The following is a 24,741-nucleotide window of genomic DNA, read 5'->3' as shown; positions in this document are numbered from 1 at the left end:
AGAGGCTAGAGAGACTGGGACTTTTGAGTCTAGAAAAGAGGAGATTGAGGGGCGGTATGATAGAGGCATATAAAACCATGAATGGTGTGGAGAAAGTGAATACAGAAAAGTTATTTACTTGTTCCCATAATATAAGAACTAGAGGACACCAAATGAAATTAATGGGTAGTAGGTTCAAAACTAAAAAAAAGAAAATTTTTCTTCACACAGCGTACAGGCAACCTGTGGAACTCCTTGCCGGAGGAGGCTGTGAAGGCCAGCACTCTAACGGAGTTTAAAAAAGAGCTTGATACATTTTTGGAGGTTAGGTCCATAAATGGCTATTAGCCAAGGGTAAAGTATGGTGCCCTAGCCTTTAGTCAAAGGCTGGAGACAGATGGCAGGACACAAATTGCTTGATCATTGTCTTCGGTTCACCTCCTCTGGGGCACCTGGCACTGGCCACTGTCGGCAGACAGGATACTGGGCTGGATGGACCTTTGGTCTGACCCAGTATGGCCGTTCTTATGTTCTTATGTCCTAAATCCTACTTCTGTTAGGGAAAAAGCCCCAGTGTTTGGTGCCTTTCTATGATTAGGGAACAGGAATCGCTTTCACTCAGGCAGTGTAGAAGCCTCATGCAGGCATAAGAAGTGGTGGTGATGGTAATGCAGCTGCTACCGTCCACCTCATACCTTTTAGCCCAGGGACTGCAGCACTTGCCTGGGAGGTAGAAGTTCCAGGCTCAGCTCCTCCCTCTTCCAGAAGGGGGAGACCTCTCTTTAAATCCTAAAGTGAGTTTTCTAACCACTGAGCTATGAGGGAGCCCTGCAGCAGATTGTCCCAATCTCGTGTGCTGAAGCTATTCCACTGTGGATGTGGGCAATTAATGAAAGTGATTGGAACAGGGGAACAGAACTGTAGGAGGGTTCCCAAACTGCCTGGCTCATCCTCTCTCGCACACTCTCACTAGCCCAAGAATCATTTAAGTATTTATGGAAGAGTCATATGGAAAACAGAGAGAGAGAGAGCAAGTGAAAGAATGACTCCAGTGATTAGGGGGAAAGCATCCACAAGTGAAATGGAGGTATTTACCACATCAGGCTATCCAATGGTTCTCTGGTTAGAACACTCTCCTGAGACTGAACTCAGGTCTGTCACACCCCATTCAAGTATTGTACCCAAGGTCCTAAACATTATGGAAGTAATCATCAGCTCTTCTTCCCAAGCCAGGCAGTGACTGGGACCCAAACCAGTAGGCAGGCTCTAAGAACAGATACCAGATTGGGCCCTGTATATGACTTAAGCAGACTAATGTCCATCTTCCTCCAGTCTAAGCAGGGAACCACACTAAACTTAGGTGAGGAAATTTATATTCAGACACCCAGAAGGATGCAGCAGAGAACATGTCTAGAGGCAGAAACATACTGTCTAGTGGAATTTTACCCTAAAATAGTTAGGTACCAAATGAGTTTAGAGGCCTACTGGGCAAGAGTTTTGTGGAACATAGTGGAGCCAAAATTGGGATTTAGATGCCAGCCTAAGGCTATAGTTTAATGTTAAAATGTCTTGATGGATCTGGCATGGGGTGCCTAAATCCCTTACGCGGCTTTGAAAACCACCAAAGTCATGTACTCTCACAGGCTCTGTTGATTCGGTGCCTGTTTTAGGATGTTCGGTCCTGTAACAAGACAAAATAAGGCAGTGTCCCCTGTGGCCAAAGCTTAAGCCACTAATTTTCTGACAGGTGTAAGGAAGTTGAAGCAGTAATAGGACTACTTGCTCTTGCCTGATGGTCAGATGTAAAAAAACCCAGCAAGTTCAGTTAGGGTGCAAAACCTTTCATACAGCTGTGCTGCCAGCTTCTGAGAGAACAACCACACAATTCTGCAAGTGACAGCTTTCCTACACAGTGTTCATCCTCTGTGATGCAGGAGCTTTTTTCCATTTGATGTTACTCCTTGGAAATGTGAGAAAGAAGAGTTGAACTAGGCAGAGCAGGGTGATGACAGAGTTCATGTGATTCTTTAGCCATCAATGAAATGGCTGCACATGGTCTATTAAGACACACATATAGGAGACAAATCAACCTTTACAAAATCCCCCGTTACTCCATATCCCACCAGTACAGCCCCATCTTAGTGTTTTGGCATCAGAGACCAAAATGAACCTCGGAAGAGACATTCTGAGGGCAAAAACACAAATTATGAAAGCAGGGCCTGATTCTCATTTACACTGAGGTCACGTACTACCTTACAGTAGGCTGCATAAAGGGGCCTTAGAGTGATCATTAATGGAATTTATACCCACTCTACGGTCTCTTTGCACTACCAAAATGGTAAAAAGTGAGCTTAGCATAAAAGAAAACTATATATGCTTCTATAGACCTAAAAGTAAATGCAGTGAGTGCAGACACATTGGCTCCTTTGTGAGGGACTAAAAGCAGTTTGATGTGAACCTGGGCACGTAGCCTGAATTGTGGATAAGCACTGTGGAAGGCAGGCATAAGTATAAAATGTCTTTTTCTTACAAATAACATGCTGAAGGAGTGAGCTAATTAGTCTAAGAGCCCTATCCTGCATGTGGGTCTCACAGTAGTCTCAGAATATGCTAATCTCAGACTGCAGTGTTTAGCACTACCACAGAGTTATGACTTCAGCCAACAAACTTGTATGGAAAGGCCAGGTGGTGCCAAAATTAAAGTGATCACATTCCACGGATGAGGAGATGGGGCTTTTTTTATTCTTCAATCATACTAAAGGTCTGAAGCTCTCAGGCCACCTGACTCCACTGAGGCCTGTAGATACAATATATTGAAATGACACATTTTTATAAATTAAACATTAAAATTAATGCATTTCTTTTTCTGGAATCTCACCATGTTCAATTTTAGAAGACAGCCTTGACACGATAGCACATGCAATATTTCAATTTCTACAGACCTGGAGGCCTGGATAGGTAGGTCCCACATTCTTTCACAACTAGCAGGAGTCACACTGGAACAATATGAGTGCGCTTCTCTTTCTAGGCACTTAAGAATGGGATCCACAAAGACCAGTGTATTAGGTAGCTTCCTGCCAAACTAACCAATAACTGATGCCAATGAAAGGAGTGCGTCCTAACCTCTGCCCACTCTTCTGACTAAGCCACCTAAATCCAGGCTTCAGGGAAGTGCCTCGCTGCTTGGAATCCACAGATAGGAGTTCCCCCCTGGACTTACAGATAAATAGTTTTTTGAAAGAAACACCAGGGGGAAGAGGTACTGAGAGAGCTCGTAACTTTTAGTTCAGTGGTTAGAGCACTCAGCTGAGATGTGCAATTCCTTTCACATGAGCCAGTGAAAAAAAGATTTGAGCAGGGATCTCCCCCTTCTCAGACATATGCCCTAACTACATGGCGAGGGGACAGTCTCGAGTAAGTGCTTCTCAGTCTTCCCTGTTGAATCTGTTCCAGTTTTGATAAGCAATTAAGCAGTCATTGGGTCAAAGAGAGAGTGAGCAAGAGACTGACTCAGCAGTGCAGGATTTGGGGCACCCATATGGGAGACCCACCTTCCAATTCTTTTGCTCCATGACTATTTAAGCATTTATCTACACTAGAGAAGCTTTAACTGGGGATTGATAGAGAGCGAGTGAGCAAGAGAGAGAAAATTTTACTGATCTCTATAAGATTCAACACTATCATTTTTCCTTTTGCTGATACCTGTCTCACCCACAACACCCCTGCCAACTTCTGCCACAAATGAGTCCCATCAGACAGTTTCCTTCACTACACATCTGTGATTCATTCCCTGAGCACCACGCATCCTCTGTACTGAATTCTTGGCTTCACAACCTTAACATTCTTTCAAGAATGTTTCTGGGAAGCAATAGCATCTGTATGTTAGACAGGAGCCAAATCAGAGAGATTGAACAGTTTCCCCCAAAACTTTGGGAAGATTACTGACCCAGATATGTAACAGGAACGGAAGGTCCTGTGGCACCTTATAGACTAACAGAAAGGTTTTGACCATGAGCTTTCGTGAGCACAGACTCACTTCATCAGATGCTGAATCTGAGGAAGTGAGTCTGTGCTCACAAAAGCTCATGCTCAAAATTTTTCTTAGTCTATAAGGTGCCACAGGACCCTTTGTTGCTGTTACAGATCCAGACTAACACGGCTACCCCTCCGATACCTGACCCAGATATGAAAACCAGGCTTTTCTCCATAATCAGCTCAAATTAGGACCCCCAAATCTAAACACTTCTACCAACGGGTCTTCTGCCAAAGAGCTGGGGAGCCAGGTGGGCTCCTTCAAAGCTGTGGAACCTGGAAGTCCAGGGAGCCCTGTCTCTAAAACTCACTGCCAGGCTAGCTGCCAAGGAGCTGCAGAGGTCATGAGGGTGGATGGACTGTAGAGAAAGAAGGCTGGCTCGCTGGCCAACCTGTCTGGTTTCCATCAAATGTTTTTTAATGATTTTCCATTATCTCTAATACTAGTGTTACAAAGTCAAATACAGTACTTAAAAGTTAGGAAAAGCCAGAATTAAGGCTTCCTGTACAACCATAATTTGACTGTTTGTGCAAGTGCATTATGAAACAGTCTTTAACTATATGGCCACGTACTCTTTTTTGTGGAGGGTGGGGTATCCCAAACTTGTCTAGCACACAATACATTCTGAAAATTAAGAAGCAAGAGCCAAACTAGTTCTACTGCATTTGTTCAAATTGTAATTTCCCACAGTGCAAGCAACTCTGACTAATTTCCACATGTGAAAGCACTTTTTATTTTTCTTCTGCCAAATTTCAAATTGCAAACTGTGGAACTGCTAGAGCTTTTGAGGAGAACAGTTGGAATGTATTTTTCAGAATGCTGACAAAATTACTTTTGCTGCTAACCACGCTTTTTGAAACTGCTTAAGCATATTTGGTGAAACTTTGAAAGGAAATTTAGCCTGAGGCAGGGAACAAGTATGGAAGATATCTTCCTGAACATTTAAAGTGTGGAAAAGCTATAGGAAATTGAACACAGGAGCTTATGATAAAAAGTGTTATGGAATCTTACTGATATTCTAGGCAATGCTACCTACTTTACCTACAATAAAAACAGATGTGATGGGCAAATTTGTGATTTTTTCCAAAATGCTATTCATCTGATACTATATTTAATCTGCAACAAGTGAAAAAAAAGTTCAGAGGAGTCAAATTTAGTCTGCTCAGTTAAAAAGGCGGAAGGCATGTTGGGTAACATTCTTGTGCCCAAAAAGAGAAAGATGAAAAAAGAGATCTGTGAAGGAGGCATTCCTTCCATACCTTAGAAAAGTAAAAATAGTTTCCAGTTTAATGAGATTTAGGATGATGAGTGTAGGAAAGATGAAGAAGAGAATGCTTGCTCCAATTAACTGAGTAAGGGCTTGTCTATACAGGGACAACTAGGAATCACTGAATTAACTAAACCTGTTAAACTTCTGTGTGGACATTCCTATTCAGAAGTAAAGCATTTTCAGGTCATTATAATTTAATCTTTCTTTAAGGGAGATTGCAACATAGTGAATTAAGGCTGCTATACTTCTAAATGAAAAGGTGAACACAAAGGTTTACTATGCTTTAATTTACATGCTTAACTTCACATCTTCAGTTAATTCATCTTAACATTCCTGAGTGTTGCCACATAGACAAGTCCTCTGATGAAGTTCAAAGTTAGATTTGTGTGAAGGTCACACTGAATGGGAAACCCACTTGAACTGAGATTTGGGTTGAGGCTGGATTCATTTGTGAACTTCAGTGCATGCTTAATGAAAATTTAGGAATGCACATAGTCTTGAATTTCATAGCTGTGTAGAAAACTTCCGAAGCCCTATCTCTCCTCCCTTTTTAAGTTAAAGTGACAGCCCTTTTGCTCCTTTACCTTGGCATATCTCCAATAGGAGTTCAACACTTTATTATTCAGAGAGTTGTCAAGTTATGGCTCTTTCATTCCTTCAATACTAACATGCCATTTGATGAGGAGGGTAAAAATAACATTGATATCATAGGAAGTGAGAATATAGAAAGACCTCCTTCTTGCATTTGACATAGATCCATCATCTTCAGAATAATTTCTAAGTAACAAGAAAACATGCCCACACTGATGCTCCATAACGTCTAACATTGTGGCTATGGGTTTCCACACGAAGGACTTTTGTGGTTCTTTCAATCCGACCCAAGTAGATCCTGCTGGCAGTGAGAGCAGGAGTGGTGACTGTGCTCCCATTGCTCTGCTTTGCATGCCAGGGGAAAAATGGCCACAGCCCATTCTGGCTGCTCCTCAGAAAGCTCATGAGGGAGATTAAAGCTCTGGCTGCCTTAAGGTCCTTAAGGATGTGCCTACACAGCAAAGTTATTTCAAAATAGCAGCCACTATTTTGAAATAACTATGCAAGCGTCTACACAAAACAAATGCTATTTCAGAAGAATTTCCATTATTTTGAAATAGGTAAACCTCATTGTACAAGGAGTAGTGCCCATTTTGAAATACGTATTCCTAAATAGGGGCTACGTAGACAAGAAATACAGCCTATTTCAAAATAAGCCATCGTGCTTCCAATGCCTTTATTTCGAAATAGGCTCCGTTGTGTGTAAACACTCTAGTTCAAAATAGCTGAGCACTATTTCGAAATGTCTTTTGTGTGCAGCTGTGCTATTTTGGAATAAGCTATTCTGGAGTACCTCTTCAGGAATACCTTATTCAGGAAAAAGGCTGCTGTGTGAACATAGCCTGAGAGATAGAAGTGGGACAACCAGTCCCAGCAAGAAAAGGTACAAGAAGGTGAGATGTCATTGGTTTCCTAAAATAAGGACAACTTTCACCTGTGATGTCATCTGATTTACCTGTCTTTGCTATTTTAGCATACCATTACTCTGTGCTCTGCAAAAGAATTCCTCGTTGTGATCCAGGTGTTACCAGGGCACTTTCTGAGTGTGATGAAATTAAATTTTAGGGATCAAAGTTTAATTGAATTATTTTGGTAAGATCAGAAGCTTTTGTGATGGAAAACTGTATGGATGCTCAAAGTATTCTAACTAATCCCCAGTCTCTGATATTTTGAGTTACAACATTCCTACATGGTTTGTCCCAAAACACGGGCATATTCCACAGGATCACATTGAAGGTTAATGTTAATTAATAAATTTTATGACATCATTCATTATACCACTGTAGTTTTAAGGCACTACTGCCAGATTAAGTGCTTTGTTGGATATTTTCTGAGATTATTTCCTTTCCTTAGACTACATTTTTGATGAGCACAGTAATTGTATTTTACTTTGCAATTAAGAGCTTCAGAAAAGATTTCAATAAAAGGAGCTTTCAGAGTGAGATTGCCTAATACTTTCCAACAGATGCTTTTGGCTTTACCAAGTTGTAAACATTTGGCCAAAACTTGAGTGCTTAATGCTGCATCCCTAATGTTCTTTTATTGTAGGTTTTTATGTAATTATATTTAGAAAGAAATCCATACGTAGACTGGGACCTGGAAGTGATACAGCAGCTGGAGGAGCTTCCGGCATTCTGCTCCTTTCCCCACTGTCCCTCTTTATATATGTCCATACAGTGCACAGTTCAATAGGGCCCTGGGCTTATCTACACTTGCCATCAGCCTCAAAGGGGGCACATTCATCAGGTTGATGGGAGATCACTAATGAACTTCTGTGGTGAATATGCAGCACCTCATTAGGCTAATGTTCCCCGTGGCAACTCTGAAGTATCAAACTTCGAAGTGTCAGCATACGTGTAGCCACAGGCACTTCAAACTGCTCATGCTACATCCAAGTGCCTTTACTCCCCAAAATTTTGAGGAGTAAAGGCACTTCGAAGTAATGCAGGCACTTAGAAGTGCCTGAGGCTGCATGCATGCCAGCAGTTTGAAGTTTGATACTTCAAAGTTGCCACGGGGGAGAACTAGCCTAATAAACTGCTGCATATTCACTGCAGCAGTTCATTAGTAATTTCCCATCACCCTGATTACCATGCCCCCTTCTAAGTTGGGGGCAAGTGTACACAAGCCTTAAGAAATTTCTGCATGCTGCTGCAATATAATATTAATAAGTATATATTGCAAACAAATATATAAATAGTTATAATTACCTTTTGGTGCTTGTTTTTCAAGTTTTTCTTGTCTGTCTGGCTTGTCTTTATGAATTTCTGGAAAGGACACAATCAATAGTTTATTGGGAGGGGAAAAACTCAAATAGTAATAGAGGAAATAAATTATAATAAAAATAAAAAATAAATGATAAAGATATATTAAACGTTAATTGCTCTCTAAGCTTTATATTTAGATTCATATGTGAAAAAATTCTGACCATACACAAAGCACTGTTCTCAATGTGTTATTGTTTCTATAATTCCTATCTTTTTATTCATTCCTAAAACATATTTACATGTTTTAAAAAGGACCTACTTGCCATTAATTGTTATGGATTTTACTCGATAAATACCTTGTGAAAGATCACCCTTAATAATAAGTGCCCATAATTAACATTCTGTTTTAAATGTAGTAACAATTATGTATCAATTTTATGTGTAACAACTATATTAAATACATAACTCTTTTATTTTTATAAAATGATCTTACTAAGCATTTGTGAAAATATTGAATAAACATCCAATAATTACTGAAACTAAATGCGCCTCTTGGATTTATCAAGACAGATAGTTCATGTTAAAATATACATTTCATTCATTTAGGTGTACATCTAAACTTACAAGTTTCTTTGCGAAGAGTTTTTTTTTTTTGCTGTTGTTGTTGGTTTTTTGGGGGGTATTTTGGATAGGTCCAGCATACTGTCACCATTGGAATAACAGGTAATAATGCTTAGATTTTATAACGTATAATAGAGATACAGTTGTGGAATTAAGAGTCAAGGGCCATAGCAATGACTGATAGAAGAAAGAATGAATGAAGTCTTACAAAATTCCCAGAAAGCAGATGTTTAAAATGTTTTGACTGATCTGTATTCAAGTAACTTTTAAAAACTGAAAATAATGTTGAATGTTTGGTTATGGTATTCTAATGTATAAATCCCACCCAGTAATTGCTGTATTACATTTTTTTTTACTTTTTTTTTTTTACTTTTATTTTATTCTTTAATTGTGATGTGAAATTGTGGCTGTGTCACTGTTCTATAAGAATTCAATATACAGATACTAGAATTGTTAAAACACTATCAAAACTTAAAAATCATGGGCAGTGCATTACGGTACTTGTATTGGGCTCAGGAAAATAAACACAAATTGAGAAATGCTATAAAACGTTACTTTTTGTATGCTTTCCAGTATTTACAGTGGAAATTTCCTTACCCAAAATTGGCATTGGCCACTTTTTGGAGGACTTGTATTTGAAATGGGAATATTTCTACATGAACTCAAATAACGAAGCCCTGCCCTGTTACATAGTCTACTTTGCAGGCACTGTGTCCGCTCTGGGCCTCTAGCATCATTGAAAAATAGGGGCTGCTCAGTGCCCGTCAGCCATAGCTGTTCAGTGGGGGCCCAGGGCTAGCACTGATTGGCTTGTTCAGTGAGTGGTGAGAGGTGCTCAGAAAAGGGCAGAAGGGCGCCCATAGTGGGTAGGGGGGCTTTGCCTGAGGGGTTTGAGAGAAGTAAGCCAAGAGCGGGTGATTGGGTGGAGACCTTCTGGAGGGAGTGGGCAGAGGGGGAGTGCGAAGAGGTGGAGAAAGAGTGGAGCCTCAGAGGAAGGGGTAGAGTGGCAGCAGGGCCTTAAGACAGAGCCAGGGTAGAGCAGCCATGGGGAAGAATAAAAGTCAGCCCCTATTATTTATGTCATTGAGAAGTTAACTCATTTAAGAACTCAAACAGGGGGTGCTTTCTTATCTTAATGTCCTAGCAATTGTCTGCTCTCTTTTCAGCCCACAAAATACAGTGCCATCTCTTCAGGGGAAAACCTTACCTGTGACTTTGGTACTATACCAGCACCATAAGTCTTATACCTGACCTTATCTCCTGCATCCAAGAGAGAGTGACAGCAAACAAAGAACATTTATATTATACAGGCTTTAGAAACAGAGCTTCTCCTCTGCCCCACAAAAATCAAGATTCTTGTTGCCAACCTATGGGGGGATATAACAAGTGATATCAGAGTGGATATCTGGGAAACTCATTAAGACTATATCAAATGTCTGCATTAGTGTAATATGAGCACACCTCCTGGAATGTGAAACTGATATCAGATGCTAGACCAAATTAATCCCTGATGCGAACAGGTGCAACTCCTACTAGAGTGAATGCGAGGCTCATCCCCTTAATTAAGGACTAGAGTTGGCTCTCCTGATCCCATTTATAAACTCAATCACCACAAAATAAATCCAACAGAGACAGAGGAAAACACAGGACATGCTGCAACTACTGGACAGTGAGGGCCCAGTTTAATGCTCACTGATGACCATGGGAGTCTTCTCATTGGCTTCAATAGACACTTGTTCTGGATATAAGCCTATGCATTGCTTAATAGGGTAGATGAACATTTCGCTATTGCATTAACAGATTGATCAGCTTCACAGATTTTTCCACAGACTACTGAGAATCAAGCTCTATCAGTGAATTTCAAGCTGTACTTGCCATCTCAAATACAGTTTGTGTCAGGTTTAGAAACAAAGAATAATCATGTTCTATCACTATGGCACTTCCAAATTCCCACCATGCAAAAGATTGTGAAATTGAGTGTTCTCCTGTGAAATCTGGGCCTTTACCCTATATTATACAGGTGTCACAGCATTTCTTAAAGACCAGCATTTCTTAAATGGAGGTGGGGGGGGGTTCTGACCAAAGTGTGAGTTGCAGAGGGATAAGGGGGTTGTGGTGCTGCCTCCCTTACTTCTGCACTGCCTTCCAAGCTGGGCAATTGGAGAGCGGTGGTTGTAATGTTGATGGGGCACCCAGCTCGGAAGGCAGCAACCCACTAGGAGCAGTGCAGAAGTAAGGATGCCAAGACCATACTACATCACCCTTATTTCAGCCCTGCTGCTTTCTGAGATGGCTGGCCAGAGGGGTAGCTGCTGATTAAGGGCCCAGCTCTGCAGGCAGCAGTGAAAAAGTGAGGCTGGCAATACCATACCATGCCATCCTTACTTCTGCCCTGCTGCTGGAGGTGGCTGTGCCTTCACAGCAAAATTCCTTGCCAGCAGCAGCCACTCTTCAGATGCCCAACTCTGATGGTAACACTGCTGTCAGTAGCTGCACAAAAGTGAGGATAGCAATACCATAGCTCCCTTACAATAACTTTGCAACTGCCACACACATCTCCTTTTTGAGTCAGCACCTCTACAGTTACAGTACCATACAACTTCCAATTTAAAAATCCTGTAACCATGAAAGTGCCCAAAATGGACCATGAATTTGATAGGGCCTTATTAATCACCAGTCTCCACTGTCTTCAAATCAGAGCTCATTCTTTCAGCACAGAGGTAAAAATATTTATTAAAAAGTAGTAAAGACCTAGATATGCATTATTACCACTCATCAATGCAGAGTAAGAAGATAAACTGGCATTAAGATTGAACCACCCATTTCTGACCTTGTATTTTCCACTATCCATATGTATAGAATTGTTGTTGTTCATTAGGTCTCCAAATTCAGACTACATGGAAATCAACCAATTTAAATATTCCTGCTACAACTGAGATTGGTTTGCTTGCATCATAAAGCTCACCTCTCTTGTGGTAGCACATTTGTACAGGCTGAAAGGAAGAACCTATCTCAGCATGCAACACACAGAGAGGAACTCCTTTCCTGGAGTCAAGCTACTTAGGTACGTAAGCCACTTTCTGCAAGAATAAATTAGGTACATGTCTAACTGCATAAATCAGCCAGGAGAAGAGCTAATTGCACAATTTGAACTGCTGGCCTAATGGTTAGAGTCCTCAGTTGGGACTTGGAAAACCCCAGTTCAAATCCCCTCTCTAGGTAAAGAGAAGGAATCTGAATAGAGACCTCTGAGGTGGGTGCTCTAACTGTTAAGCCAGAGGCCTTGCATGTCTAGGCCATTATGACCCCACATTACAGGGGGATCATGAATCTAATTTACAAGCTTGAGCCCCCAGCAGTGGGGCTTGGGTTTTTCAGTGCCAGAAAGCCACACTGTGAGACCCTCAGCAGCCAGGCTCTGGGCTGTGAGCTCTGAAGAGTGGGTTTGGGCTCAAGCTATTAGCTCTGCAGCTTAGGCCATTAGCCTCCAAGAAGTGATATGGGGCTTGAGCTCCAGTTCAACCCCACTATGGTGGAACTCAAGCTTCAGTCCCAGCAGCTGGGCTCAGGCAGCAGGGTTTTGGCATTGGGCAGCAAGGAGGTAGCACCTTCTCCACCCCAACTCACTCAAGAGGTCACTTAACCTGTGGGGCAAAACACCTTGGTGCACAGGGATGACTCAATCCCAAAGATCTTCAAAAAGCCTTCTACAAAGTCCCAGTGAGTTGAAAGCTGGTCTTATTTCATGTGATCACATGATTTCATAGAACCACATGAGTTCACTGCTGCTTCTGGTCCAGACAGGCACTTTTCAGTGAGGCCTTCTCATGCAATGGGTACATTTTTTTAAAGAGATGTAACCAAGTATGTCACAGAATGAAGATATGAAGTACATGTCACAGAATGAAGATGTGAAGAAGATGAAGTACAGAAAATCTGATTCCAGCTATCTGATGTACAGTTTTACAGCAGTCAGAAATTAACCTCATTGTGTTGTGTGTGGTGAGGTGCTAAGTGCTGAAAGCATGAAACCTAAATTAATTGAGCATTTGGAAAGTTAACATCCATGATTAAAGAACAAGACTCCTGAGTTCTTTAAGAAAAAACTGAACAGCTTGAACAGACAGCTAACACTGATTAGGAAAAAAAAGCAATGGCAGTAAGAATGCTCTTGAAGCTTCATATTACATATCACTTCATATTGCATATCGTTTCATATTACCTAAACATATATTACCCAAACACATAAGGCACATACAATAGCTGAGAATTTCATATTTCCTGCAGCATTAAAAATGCTTACACACATGCACAGCCCTGAAGAGGCAAATAGGCTAAAGATATTCTATTATCAAAGATATGGTCTTGAAGTGTATTAATGAAATAGCTGGTGACATTCATATGCAGCTGAAAGAAAAGTTAAAACAGTGTTCAGCTTGATGAATAAACAGCTATTTCAGGCTAAGCACAGTTCTTAGCCAGAGGGCCATCTAACTTTTTACACCTGTGGGCAGAATAAATTTTGATTATGTGCACCAAGGCATGTGCAGATCTGCACCACCAATAGAAACACACACTTTTGGCTGTGGGTCACGGTAGGCACTCTGCTAGTCATCTGGTATCACCTGAGTCTCTCTTGGGCAAATGCCCAAGCACTCAGGTTACATGGAACACTGTTCTGAGCTTTTGTTTGATATGATCTGGGTGCTATTGTTCAGGAAATGGTGCTCTTCTGTAAAGTGCCACCTCATCACACAACTGGCAAATGTTCATTCAACCTGTTTGCTGAAGCTACCAAACAGTTTGAAATCAACTGTGAAAAAACATTGCTGTATGCTGTGATGATGGCAAATCAATAGCTTGCAAGAAGCATGGGCTTGTTTCAAGATGAAAAAAAATATGCCACATGCCATTTGGGCCCATTGCTTTTTACATCAGCAAGTGCTCACTGCACAAGAAATGCCTTCTAAGCTGTGGCAGGTGCTTGAAGAGACTGTAAAAGCTGTGAATTTTGTAAAGTCGGCCTCTATCCGCATGCATGTTCACAGTTTTACAGGATGAAATGTGTACACATCTTAAAAGTCTTCTCTTGCATACTGAAGAGAGATGGACTTCAGGGGGAAAATGTTATGCGGGCTTTTTGAATTGTGAGCTGCAGTTCTTATGGTCCTATAGGATCAAGGGTCTCCTTTTGTTAAATCGTTCAGTGACCCACCATGGCTTTCTTGGTTGATTTACTTACAAGAGGTCTTCAGTCCTGCAAATGAGCTGAGTAGGAGTTTTCAAGGGTTACACAAAAACATAATTGTGTTGGAAAACAAGGAAAAAAGCTTTCTTGAGGAGAAATTTGGAGCCTGTTCTGCTCACCTTCAGAGTGAAAAATTAAACTCATATCTTGAGTTGTGAGTTCATGAAACTTGTTGCCCATGACAAGAATGTGGACATTAAACAATAAAAACAAATTGTGATTGAATATATATTTAAACCTAATAAGCAGCTACAGGATTACTTCCCGTCTGATGATGAACTTGGCAGGAGGTGAATAATTAATCCATTCAACAAAAGAGCAGTTGAGTCTGCTGAAGTCACGGAAAGTCTGCAAGATAGAGAGACTGAGCTTTCATCTGACAAAATGCTTCAGTGTTCATTTCCTTCAAAAGAAGTGTGCAAATTTGGGGTAACACAGAAGCATGAGCATCCCAAACTTGAAACTGAAGCTTTGAACGTTTTAATCTTGTTCACATCATATTTATATGAAGTGGGATACCCAGCAGGGCTTGTGATAAAGACCAAGCATCTAAATAAATTATTTGTGGAGAATGACTTTCTGCTGAGTGAGTCTTCAGTTCAAATACCATAAAAATATTAGGTGGTACTAAACAAGCACAAGTGTTTCACTGAAGGATTCTCAATCTAGTAATTTGTAAAAAGTGAATTTACAATTTGTTCCTGTCCAAAAGTAAACTTTGGTCTGGCACACTCTTTTTTCTTCCCTTCCCTTATTTGAGTAGGTTTTAAGTATTGGTTTATTAGTGGCCATAATCAGCTTAATGATATTTAAGGTAGATGGTCATTTTTTAAGCATTAGTATGGGGGGGTTGCAAATCTTTTTAAGTCCAAAAGGAGTCCCCAGCAAAGAAACAGTTGAGGTCACTGCTCTAGACTATCAAATACTCTCATGTGGATCTCTGTATCTCTTCTTTATGCTTCTTCACTGTAATTACATATTATTTGCCCCCCAAAATGTTTGAAAACACTATGCAGTGGGTAAGGCACTTGCCTGAAAGGTGGTAGATCATATCCACATCCTTTCTCCTCATCAAGCAAAAAGAGGAATTGAATCAGGGTGTGACTATTCCAAGTGAGTCCTCTAACCCAGGTTTATCCTAACAGCAGGCCCTCTTTCTGGAAAGCTTGCTGGATTAACCCCTTTACTGTCCAAACATATACACCCCCAAGCCTGGTACAGAGGAGGAGAGGCTCCAGGGGAACTTGACTCTCTGCAGTGGCAATTCCTGACCTACTGGGCTGGGTCCAGCTCTATACACCAGCATTTCCCAATTTTATTTCACCATGGTACCCTCTTAAACGCTCTTAAAATGATTTTGCAGAACCCCTAAGAGGCGATTGCACCATTGACTGTGCGTGCAGCTCTGAGTAGTGACGTTGTCATGCTCACTCTCTGGCTAAGCCAGCATTACACAGGGACACTTATTTTGGCAAACACAAATGAAAATTGTTTTTAAAAAAATACATAAATGCTTAAATATTATCTTTTAAAATCATAAAACGTTATTGTAATGGAATTTTCTGACAGAACCCTTATTTTCACTTTGCAGAACGCTGGGGTTCCGCAGAACACCATTTGGGAAACCCTGCTATGCACCAAGTATTGTGATCTGGCTCACCATGCCACAGTACCACTCATGTTTAGCCTTGTCACCATTTTTATCATGAGGAAGAGGTGGCCTGGCCAAATCTGACTGGCGTTGTGGCCCCACATGCCAAATCTTAATGCCTGGAATGGGGAGACAGGCCTAGTCATGCAGGACATGAGGCACCACTGTGGGGTGAGAACTAGTCAGGCTTGCTCTCCATCTCCTCCCTTGGGCCCCTTCTACTCAGGGCCTCCCTTCCACACCTTTATAAAATCAGAGTTGTGAAATATGAGTGTTATATATACAATGGTGGCTCACAAAAGGAGATGAAACATAGTTAGTGGGTTGCCTTTTGAAAAAGTTTAGGAACCACTGCCTTAACCACTGGGCTAGAAATTCAGGGAGTTCCCCTCTTCTCCCTGGTCATTTAGTGTGAAGTTAAGCAACCTCTGAACATAGCTACTGACAGGCCCATGAAAAGAAGATAGGTGGAGGAATCTCTATAGCCCTCCAGTTTGTGGTTGCTCTGGGTCTTAGGCAGGAGGTTGGAAATTGTATCCTTAGAGTAAGGTACCAGTGCACATGCCCAGAGGTAGGAAGTTATATGCCAAGAGAACATTTACAGAACAAATTTAGGCACCAATGACCACACTGCTCCACACCGTTAAGTGTGTGGCTGGTCAAATGAACAGAACAGTGCTTTACGGCTGGGTGTTGGAAGGGAAGTCAAACTGACGCAAAAGGAGTCAAGAGGCCAATGTGTCAACACTGACTCATCCCCTGGATGGGTGGAAGGTTTCAAAAGGCAGGCCTATGAGAAGAAACCCAATTTTACATGGAGCAGAATAAGGAAGCACACACCCATCTTCCCCTTTGGGTGGTGAAATAACAGATTTGGTCAAGGCCTGTCTTGGGCATAGCACTAGCTGCCCCTTTTCTAGGAGGGCCAAGAAGGAATTTTCCCATATCACCAAACTAGGTTTCCCCATAATGGGTTGAGGAAGGATTTTGCTGATGTATGGCATGAAGGCAATTTTGCTGTATGTTGCAACTCATTATACAAGTGTGGAGGTGGATGCCCACTGCAGGTGCTCCATGGGGAAATCATGAAGTGACTGGATAACTGACTTGGCCAAGGCCTTTAAAATAAGGTGTTGGTGGAAAAAAATGGAAAGATGGTGGGGGCAGTGAAGTTGCAGCTCTTATGGAAGGTGCAGTACGGAATCGGTCCCCACCCTCACCTCTTTTTATAGCTCACTTTACCCTCCTATGGCTACGTCTACACGTGAAGCCTACATAGAAGTAGCTTATTTCGATGAATAACGTCTACACGTCCTCCAGGGCTGGCAACGTCGATGTTCAACTTCGACGTTGCGCAGCACCACATCGAAATAGGCGCTGCGAGGGAACGTCTACATGCCAAAGTAGCACACATTGAAATAAGGGTGCCAGGAACAGCTGCAGACAGGGTCACAGGGCAGATTCAACAGCAAGCAGCTCCCTTAAAGTGCCCCTCCCAGACACACTTGCACTAAACAACACAAGATCCACAGAGCCAACAACTGGTTGCAGACCCTGTGCCTGCAGCATGGATCCCCAGCTGCAGCAGCAGCAGCCAGAAGCCCTGGGCTAAGGGCTGCTGCAGACGGTGACCATAGAGCCCCGCAGGGGCTGGAGAGAGAGCGTCTCTGAACCCCTCAGCTGATGGCCGCCTTGGCGGACCCCTCTATTTCGAAGTTGCGGGACGCACAATGACTACACGGTCCCTACTTCGACGTTGAACGTCGAAGTAGGGCGCTATCCCCATCTCCTGATGAGGATAGCGACTTCGACGTCTCGCCGCCTAACGTCGAAGTTAACTTCGAAATAGCGCCCGACACGTGTAGCTGTGTCGGGTGCTATTTCGAAGTTAGTGCTGCTACTTCGAAGTAGCGTGCACGTGTAGACACGGCTTATGTGGGCTGGAGGCAAATGGTAAGTTCCCATCACTGAGATGGCTGGGGTATCTGGATGGAAAAAAAGTGGGAGCTGGCAGAAGCCTCTAAAGAGGTTATTGAGTGAATGTGGGTGACCTGCACTGTACTCTTTTATCATACAGGTTTCCCCATCTAAAGATCATGTCATGAGCTGATTAAAAGGACATCAAATGTCCCCTGTCCTTCTTTTGGTATGGCTGGACAAATGAGGTGAAAGAGCTACAAGGTTGGACCACAGCTGAGTGTGCATATGTAGGATGGGAGAAGTTGTAGATTACAGTTGGGCCTAAAACTGGGCCTTATGATCCTAATTCCCTTTGTGGATCTGAGCCAGCATGTGTCTGTAGGTCTAGAGGAATGTAAGGAAAATTTATCTTACATAGCTTCACATATAATTTCTGGCTCTGGCCCATAGGCTAGTAAAGTGTATGATATTGCCAGAATCCTGCATACAGGGTCAAATATTTGGGGGCTGTTTGGAGATCCTCAGCTGATGTCAAGTGCCATAGCTCCACTGACTTCAAATATGGTGCTTGCTTCCCAAACCCATCCCTGTCAAAATCCAGGAAAATCCTTGTGTTTTAGAAACAGTCCTCTTGTGCCCAATGGAATGCTGATAAACACAGAAGATAACCTAAACTGGCTCCATGGAATATCGGGGGCAGATCCAATTTCACATCAATATTGCTGAATAAACTATATAACTGAGATCACTTCACATCAGCAACACTGAAGATTTCTGAATGAATTTTCTAACTCATGGCAAAATGTATGACAAAACATATCATCCATAGCCCTCAAGGAAATTGAAAAATATATCAAATACACTCAGACCTTGTAAAATTTTCCTTCTTTGGGATTTTCCCCTAATTTCTGTAGGCAGTTGAAACAAGCTGAAAATACAGTACTGTAGAATATATTACTTCTGCACGTTGCAAGTTAAATGTTACCAGCAAAACAAATATGTTTCTATATTGATTGAATTTGATCAATTTACAAACCATAAAATGCTAAAAACTGACTAACTCGAAATATTTAAAATAGGGGAACACCAGATTTTTATATTCAGGGTTTTTTCTCTTGCATTTGTGATATTCTGTATCTGGCACTTTATGACAAGTAGCTTTAATTTTCTAATAATAATAATATATCTTATTTTTGAGGTGACAAAGTGGCTGTAATATGACAGAAGACTTACATGGACAGTTTAAAGCACACAATTTATCTCTATCAATGTGACATAGTGTTAATAAATCTTAAATATTATGAATTCCTCTTTAGAAAAATGTCAGAATCTAGCAGCAGCAAGGGTAATCTTTGTCACCAAGGCAACCATCCTGATTCTCAATGAGATGACTACACAGTTTGTTAAACAATTGCAAAGAAGTATGTATTTTAAATGATGTATTTCATCGTTAGGTTTCTCTAGTTATCAAGCAGGCTTAAAAATACCTCATTTTCCTAACATTGCTGGTTTCTAGAAGGAATAAAGAATTTATGTTCGAAAATGTGAGCACTGGTTGACCTACCTAGTGTTCTGAGGCTACAGAGAACATGCAGTATAATTGTTTCAAATGCCCCCAAGAAGTAAAAATAGCAACCTGTGCACCAACCATATATTGTTAGCAGGTCAGCACAGCTGTATGCTGCTGACCCAAAAGAAGCCTGATAATCTAGGATAGCCAGACTTATATGGGCTAAGGCTGCAGGTTTCTGCAGTTTGATTGAAAATCCCTGCCAAACAAGCAGTTTTGGAAGCTTCTCTAAACCCCTCCTCCCCACCCCTGCTTCTCCCTGCAGTCTTTACCATGTTAATTTACTTTATCAGAGTTTACAGTGTCTACTAACACCCATTTTCTCCCTGTGAATTATAAAGACCAAGCATTAGTAAGAGGAAGCATGGGGAAAGAAAACTAAATTATAGTTTTCTGAAGCATTTTATATGAGAGGTGCCCTCTCAGCACAGCTCAGCCTCACATCAGTATGAGTAAAGCTTTATAGCTGGACTCTTCAGGATGAAGCAGTAGGAGGTTTTTAAAACTTCCATCAACAAATACAGTGGTTAATTTCCAGTCTGCTTAGTTCACCATGCTATTGTTTGTCTGCTCACTGTTAATAAATAAACAAAAACAATAACATGCTTTGTGGTATTACCTAAAGGGCCAACTTGAGGTCAGACCCCACTTTGTTAGGCACTGCACATGCACATAGTCAAAAAAATGCACATATCTGTTCTCCATAAGAACATGGTAGAAAAGAAATATTATTCCAATTTCCTAAATATGGGGCTTGATGATGAAATGATTTACCCATGATCTCACTCAGAAAACCAACATCAGAGTTGGTGGCTGAACCTGATCCTCTGAAACTTAGTCTGGTCCCTTACCCACTATCTCTCTGAATCAATATTAGATTGTCACTCTGAGGGTGAACTGGGCTTTTAATAGCAACACTTGTTTTAAATTTCCTCCGTTGTGATTGGAGTGATTTTAAGGAGTTTTATTTGTATGTATCTTTTTCTTAGTAAAGTATACCCATGGATCCTGGTGTCAGGGTGTGTTGGTTCTTAAATTTTTCCCCCCATCCCTTTTCCTCCCTCTCTCTTTTGCTATAAAAGACAAGACTGACTTTTACAGGCAGTGTGGCTAAATGTTTTGGTTTAGACCTATGAAGGTGTTTAGACTCCTGACTTCCAGTAAACCTAATCAGGATCCCAAACATCTTTGTGGATCTCAGCCTTTGACTGTATGAAACCTTCTCTTTCTCAAAAATGCCCATGTGTGAAAAGAAGAATGGACTGCACCCAAAGTACCCAGCAAGATTAGAGTTAATAACTCTTCCTCCAGCAGCCGGAAACCCTGGAGTTCCTGCCCACAACGAAACTGGAATACATTCCTTCTGGTTTATCTCTAATAACTGGCAACAGCTGCAGGATTGTCGACAAGCTGATGGTGGTATGAAACAACAGCTAAGTGAGAGCTGCAATGATCTGGATTAGCAGCTTCAGGGAGCAGTTGTTTTTAACTTACACAGAATTTTAGTCAAGTCTCTCTCTTTGTTTGTCTCCTTAAGAGACATTCTAGACTGTACAGTTCTACTGTAGGTGGAAGAGGCTAGTTAAGATGACAGCTGTTTTTATTGAGGGGGAGGAGGAGGAATCTGTACAATATACTCAAAACATTGACACTATGAGGAGCCACAGTTTATACAAAACACCAAGTCTTTATGACAGTCACAGTATACAAAAACTAATATTTGTAATTCTGAGACATAACTCTAGGGTTTGTGTCTCCAGTGGGTCTAGCCTTTGGGACTGGCCATGAAGTTGATGGTGTAGACAAGGAGTCAGCAGCCCCCAGCATGCACACCAAGAGTGGCACGAGTCACTTTTCAGCAGCACATGGCAGGAGCTCTGCCCTGCCCTTCCTTCCCCCATGCATTGGGGGTGCAGAGATTGGAACAGGTGATCTTTGCCCATGAGCCAGCCAACGGAGGGGTACACATCTGGGCTGTGTGCCTGTTCTGTCCCCCTCAGTCTGGCTCTGCCTTCTCCCCATAGAGCCAGCTGGCCACTGGCCCCCACTTATGCCCCATCTGGTCCAGGAAGGTGACCTGCAGCCCAGTAATTTACTATGCAGGGTTGGGGGGAGGGGATGTACAAAGACACAGTTGGTTCCTGGGTCTTAGGCTCATCCATCTCATTAAAATATTGGAATAAGTTTAATTAAGGCCAAGGATCACTCTAAACAGTAAAGCTCTGCATCTTAGTGTATTTATTAATGAAGCTGTTGTAAGCAGGACAATTAGGTCTGGTTTACATTAGAGAACAAAGTTGACTCTAGATACGTAATTCTAGCTATGCCATTACAGTAGCTAGAACAGACATATCAGGATTGACTTTGTTCCCTAGTGTAGATTGGGGCTCTTCAGCTTTCACCTATGTCCCTTACTCCCCCCCCCCGAAAGCATGGAGTACCAGGGTTAACAGCTGAGCCCAGATAGATCAATTTTGCCATGTCTTCACAGATGTGGCAAAATCAAACTCCAGAGGATCAACTGTGGTACACCGAACACGCAGTAAGTACTCCCTTAGTGACTTTAAAAAGTATCACCAGCACTTGGACCACACATAGAGGTGAAAAGGCCAAATTTCAACACTCCGCCTCAGAAAGGTTGCTGACCTCTGGTATAGACATTAAAAGAAACTATATCTTTTTGGCTTCCCTGAACCAGCAGGCAAGGAACAGAACTGCTACCCCGCAGAGCCTATACACAGGGACATAGCAGATCTGTAGAAGGGGAGGCAGGGGAACTGGAAGCAGGGAAAGGAGCAGACGGCAAGCAGCTCCTCCAGCTGCTGTACCACCACTGGTGCCCCTTTCCCCTATGTAACATGAGCTGGGGAGTGGGGAAGAGAGTGGGAGTCCCAGCTGTGGGTGGGGTGGAGTCACACTGGGGTCATATGGAGAGGTTACTTGCCCCCACCCCATTACCTGCAGTGCAAGAAGCTGTGTATATTTGCACCACTGGATGATATTTTGAAAATAGTCAAATTTTCCAGTTTGCAGAGTGAGAGGTATAATGCATTCCCATTCCACCTCCTGCAAACATACTGTACACAAACTAAATCTCATGACAGTCTCTGTTTATATGTTACTATTTTGGGATGAATGTTTTTTTTTCCATCTGCTATGACTCAAATAATATTCTTTCTGCTACAAAATAAGATGCTTTTGTTCTCAGGTCTCCAGGAAAGACAGGGATGATAAAGCAACACATTACTGTTTTTATTTATGAAGGGTGAATTTTATTATTAAGTCATTAAACATCACCATTGCTCCTTTGCCACGGTCATGATGTTTCTGAACATTTTAGTATGTTTTGTAGGTTGATCAAAAATCTTCCAGTGTGCACAGTTACCAGGAAAAACTGGGAGACTGAGTAAAAATAATTTTTCAAAGTTCCTTTTTTTCCATGGAAAATATTAGATTCATTTATGCCAGCATAGTGTCTCATGTAAATTGTGGTTCATCACAATGCACCATATCCCCTCAGCACAAATTGACACCATGGTGCATCATGGCATATGTACGTAGGCCAGCTAGTGAGCCTAGAGAAGGAATCCAGCTTTTGGCACCACAATAGAATTTTCAGAAATATTTTGATATTGATATACTGATATATTTCCATTTTTGATTTTTCAACTGGAAAAAAATCTTCTATCTCCAATACACAATGGACTTTTTCATCTAAGGAGAGCTAGCACTTTACATTGCACTGGACTCGAGCAATCCCTTCAGGCAGATGTTCAACAGAAGTGATAAGCTTCAACAAGCCACATGCAGCCTCTCTCATATGAAGGAACTTCACTGATTGAGGGCTTTTAAAGAATAAACTAGGGAGAAATGGGGGATTCTCAAAGACCACTTAACCCCAATTAGGTTTTAAAATACAGATTCCCCCTCTCCCTCAAAAACGTACAAGGATGCTCTTCTTCTGGGAGGCAGCTCAACATACCCAACACAAGGAAACTCATTTTGGGCATGCTTTCACCTCTTTCCCAATGTTCTTGCACTAATAGACTCTGTCAACCAGACCAGGGAAGAATGAGAATTAAATTTCAGATAGGAAGTTTACATTGTGCCTCTCAAATTAAGAATTAATGAGACAAAAATGGAGCCCTGGACCCAACAAAATTTATTTAAATTTTCCCAGGGAAAGTAAAGTTCATTTAGAGTGCTAGCACATTAAAGACTGATTGGACACATTATTATTATAAATTGTGGTTTTTGTAATCAGTAAAGAAATAAAAAGTCCATTTTATCATGGTCTGTAGTTAATTGCATCTAACATTATATTCTGTCTAAAAATCTTTTTGACAGCATTTCTGGTGAGATTAAGACTTTAAAAAATTCAGCTTCATATTCTTTATAATACTATAAGCAAGGGGGGAAAGGGTGAAAGGTCTTCAGTAAAGCATCAGTGGCAGAGTTGTATTGCCTTCCCAAGTGCAGATGAAAAAAAATCTTCCTCTGACTGAGGCAAAACAATGTGTGTGTCAATAAAAGAGCTGCTAAATTTCCTTTCAATGAAGGACTGTTCTTTTATTATAAATTCATTCAACCATTGGTGCTATCTAAAAACATAGGACCAAGCACGAAGAATATTTACCAAGTCCCTGTGTTTTGAAAACACTAAAAATATTTGGTCTAGCCTAACAATTTTTTACCACACAAAATACAAAGTACTATTATGTCATCCTTCTTAGTTAAGTAATAAGAGTATGGAAATCTGGCAGCATCCTTGTTTTGGGGGCATCCACTCAGGGCGATGCTATGAACTTAAGTCAACATATTCAGCATTAGGTTGAATCCATAAGGAGTAAGTCTACCCTGCCCAGTCCCATTCCCACCCTCATTGATCTCAGGAACTTTTAAAACTGAACCCTATAATCCAGTAAAACCTGAGGTGATATTAACACTTTGAATTAAAAGCAGTGTAAACACCATGAATTTTAAATCAGAGTTACTGGCCTCCATGTGATGATCCAGAGTGCTCCACTGTGAACAGTCTGGTGCGCACATTGAAGGGAAGTGCTCTTCAGCCAGGTGAGCAAGAAATAACCCTGCAATTTTTGATTGTTTGTTTCTTGTTAGACCAGCATGGAGAGCTCACCAGTACAGCTGAGCATGCATGACCAGGGCCACAAACTCCTCCAGCATGGAGCATTCAGGAGAGAGTGGAGCTGATCGCTGTGTAGGGGGAAGAGTCTATGCAGGCAGAAGTCTGAACCAACAAAAGAAACACTAATATCTATATCAAAATCTCTCAGGGCATGGTGGATGAGGGATATACCAGGGACACACAGCAATGCTGTGTGAAAATAAAGGAGTTTAGGGAAGCACACCACAGGACGTCTGCTTCTGCACCACAGACATGGGAGGCTGATGTCATGCACCCATAACAACCCATAACAATGTTTTCATTTTATGAGGCACTGAGACTCTAGCCCAGAATTCCAATCTGCTGGAGGAATTGTGGGATAGCTACCGACAGTGCATCACTCCTTAAGTCAAAGCAATCACTGGAAGTGACAATGTGCCCCGTCAATCACAGCTACCTAGTGGGGACATGAAAAATCAGATTTGTTAAATCAGATGTTCAAGGTCAAATTAAATAATATTGA

The 24,741-nt window shown here is 41.6% G+C and overlaps 1 protein-coding gene across 15 annotated transcripts in view; it reads right to left on the bottom strand.

The window, feature by feature from the left end:
- The window catches only part of TRDN (triadin), a 351,197-nt gene that overhangs the window by 230,945 nt on the left and 95,511 nt on the right, over positions 1-24,741 (bottom strand). For all 15 annotated transcript variants that reach the window (XM_074990631.1, XM_074990634.1, XM_074990630.1 and 12 more), the window contains one exon: positions 8,084-8,140. In XM_074990631.1, coding sequence (XP_074846732.1) covers positions 8,084-8,140 — 57 coding nt within the window. The remainder of the gene's footprint in view (positions 1-8,083; positions 8,141-24,741) is intronic.

Source organism: Carettochelys insculpta, chromosome 3 (genome assembly GCF_033958435.1).
Source record: "Carettochelys insculpta isolate YL-2023 chromosome 3, ASM3395843v1, whole genome shotgun sequence".
Classification (NCBI taxonomy): domain Eukaryota; kingdom Metazoa; phylum Chordata; order Testudines; family Carettochelyidae; genus Carettochelys; species Carettochelys insculpta.
This window is presented reverse-complemented; position numbering and strand designations above follow the sequence as displayed.